General features: G+C 37.9%; 1 protein-coding gene across 1 annotated transcript; it reads left to right on the forward strand.

Annotated features, from left to right (window-relative positions):
• Positions 1-579: 579 nt before the first annotated feature.
• ABRACL (ABRA C-terminal like) lies at positions 580-1,943 on the forward strand (the record flags this gene model as incomplete). The annotated part of the gene is made up of 2 exons (XM_081997710.1): positions 580-640; positions 1,759-1,943. The coding sequence occupies 2 exons, from the start codon at positions 580-582 to the stop codon at positions 1,941-1,943; spliced, it is 246 nt and encodes an 81-aa protein (XP_081853836.1).
• Between the last annotated feature and the right edge of the window lie 511 nt (positions 1,944-2,454).

Genomic DNA, 2,454 nt, shown 5'->3' on the forward strand with positions numbered 1-2,454 from the left:
CGCTCTCAGTAGCAGGCCTGTGGTAGCTGCTGTCCTTTCAGGCACCATGTGCTGCAGACCTGCTGTAACCAGCTGGATGTCTGTGGTATCTTGACAGAATAAGTGGAAAGCTGTGGTGTCGTTTAAAAAAACAAATCTACCACATACTCCATATTCCAGAGAGGAATTTAAAGGAAGATGTTCCATTTTCATTGAGGGCATTGATAGAAAATTGCAAAGCCCCTGAAGACCTGTGACGTTACCAGGATACTCTGATTCTGTGGCAGCCTAAGCTAGCTCATTCTTTAAAACAAACACCATACCCCTCCCCATGCCCCAACCCTCCCACGTTTTTCATATTTTGAGATCAGCTCCTTATATTTGTGTTTAGAATGTACCAAGGTTGTAGTTTCTGTTCACTTCCCCTCAAATGTGGAGGCTATTTATCCGTTCAAGACTGAAATCTCAGATTATCCTGTAGCCATGTGTCTCCAGGTTACTGTGACATTCCTGATGAACTGAGAATAGGCTGGGACAGCATGAAGGATTTGCAGGTCTCCTAATAACTTTGTCAAAATTTATTTTACTTTTTAGACCACAATGAATGTGGAACACGAAATTAGCCTTTTAGTTGAGGAGATTCAGCGGTTGGGAACCAAAAGTAAGTATTGTAAGATCTCTGACCAAACAGATGTAGTCATGTTATATCAACCTATGAATGTCACAAATTTAATTAAGCAGGCTCAGGTAACCTGAAAACTTGTATATACACTTAATGTTGAACTGTGTGGTACTCCCTATGTCCCATCCTTTAAAGTAGTCCTGTTAGGAAGTTAAACGTTTAAGCCTCTGCAAGCAGAGAGGATGTAGGCCTGAAATCCTGCTCCCACTAACATCAACTGCAAAATTACCCTTTTCTTTAGGCTTCCAATACTCGCTATAGCCATCAAGGAAGGGTGCACCTTTTCCTTCCACTCCTTCCTTGGTAACTTCTGAACTTCAGAATTCATACACTTCAGTTCTGTTCATCATAGTATTCTTTGGAAGGAATTGATCTGTATGCATAAAACTAAACCAGGAACTATAGGCGTAGTCCCAACCTTCCTTAAACTTCCTTAGAAGGTAGCCTTTTCTCTGAAGATTGCTTTTCATTGTTAGAACTCCTCTTTCTTTACAAATATTTAATGCAATTTGTGGTTATGTTACGTGCTCATATATTTCAGTTCTGATGCAGTTTGATTCAGTTTCATTTGTCTTTCAAAGCCTAAATAGATATGTACATATTGCATTTTGTATGACTGCATCTGCCTTTTAGTAGTAGCCTAGCTAACCTTAACACATATTTTAAAATTGTTGCTTTGTGTGAGAAATGAATTCACATTGCACCTTTTTCAATGTGAAATGTAAATATTAATAAATGAAAAAAATATTTGAAAATAAATACTTGAACATTTTAATTATTTAAAACTAATTTCCTCCTTATGATTTGAAGAGGTTCAGTAGCCTGTGCTGGTCAAAGGTTTCAGAAAGTCATCAGGAAAAATAAGCATTCCAGATATGTGATCCTTGATATGAGTCTCTGGAAAAAAAGGAAAGTCATATGAGGCAGGAGTTTTGCCTACTAGGTATCAACAGCATTCATAATATGTTCCCCAAAAAATTGGGAAACACCGTGGGGTTTACTTTCAGTGTTCTGAGTGCGTGTCACTGTTTCTCCAGTAATATCCTAACTGAAAAAAAAAAATCTGCATGTGTTTTCATGTTATATCTTTGATTTAGATGCTGATGGACAAGTGAGCGTGAAATTTGGTGTGCTCTTTGCTGATGAAAAGTGTGCCAACCTCTTTGAAGCCCTAGTGGGAACTCTTAAGGCTGCAAAACGACGGAAGATCGTCACTTATCAAGGGGAGCTACTTTTGCAAGGTGTTCATGACAACGTTGATATCATGCTACTGCAGGACTGATGCAGTGTTTCAGCTATGCATTAATCGAATTGTTTGAGACAGTGACTTGCAGCATTCTCTGAATAAGGCTGATCATTCTAAGTGTTTTGATGTATTTTCTATATCTTTATAGTCAAAAGGAAACTGTCCTATTTTGGAAAGCATTCCCTTTTGTAGTTTTTCCTAAAATGGTACTGTATATGAGTAAGGTAAAAGATGCCAGATCTCTTGCTCTTTCCTGCGTTTCTTTCTCCACTCCCTGCCTCTCCCCCCCCCAAAAAAAAATCTCAGGTAATACTCTCAAATGTCTGGTGGTTATTTTCAACATATGAAGAAAGGGACTGGTAATTTAATGTTTACAAATAAAAATGTGCCATGAAAGTATAAAATAAAAGCACATACCTGATGCAGTTGTTATTGCTGTTGTTTCCATTTTTGTTTGCAATCTGAAATGAAAGCAGACTGTAAGGAACATAGTTGAGTAACTGTACAGAAAACATGATGGTGAGATAGAGATAATTTTGCAGCATGA

Source organism: Phaethon aethereus (assembly GCF_964289735.1).
Source record: "Phaethon aethereus genome assembly, chromosome: 3".
NCBI classification, from domain to species: Eukaryota; Metazoa; Chordata; class Aves; order Phaethontiformes; family Phaethontidae; genus Phaethon; species Phaethon aethereus.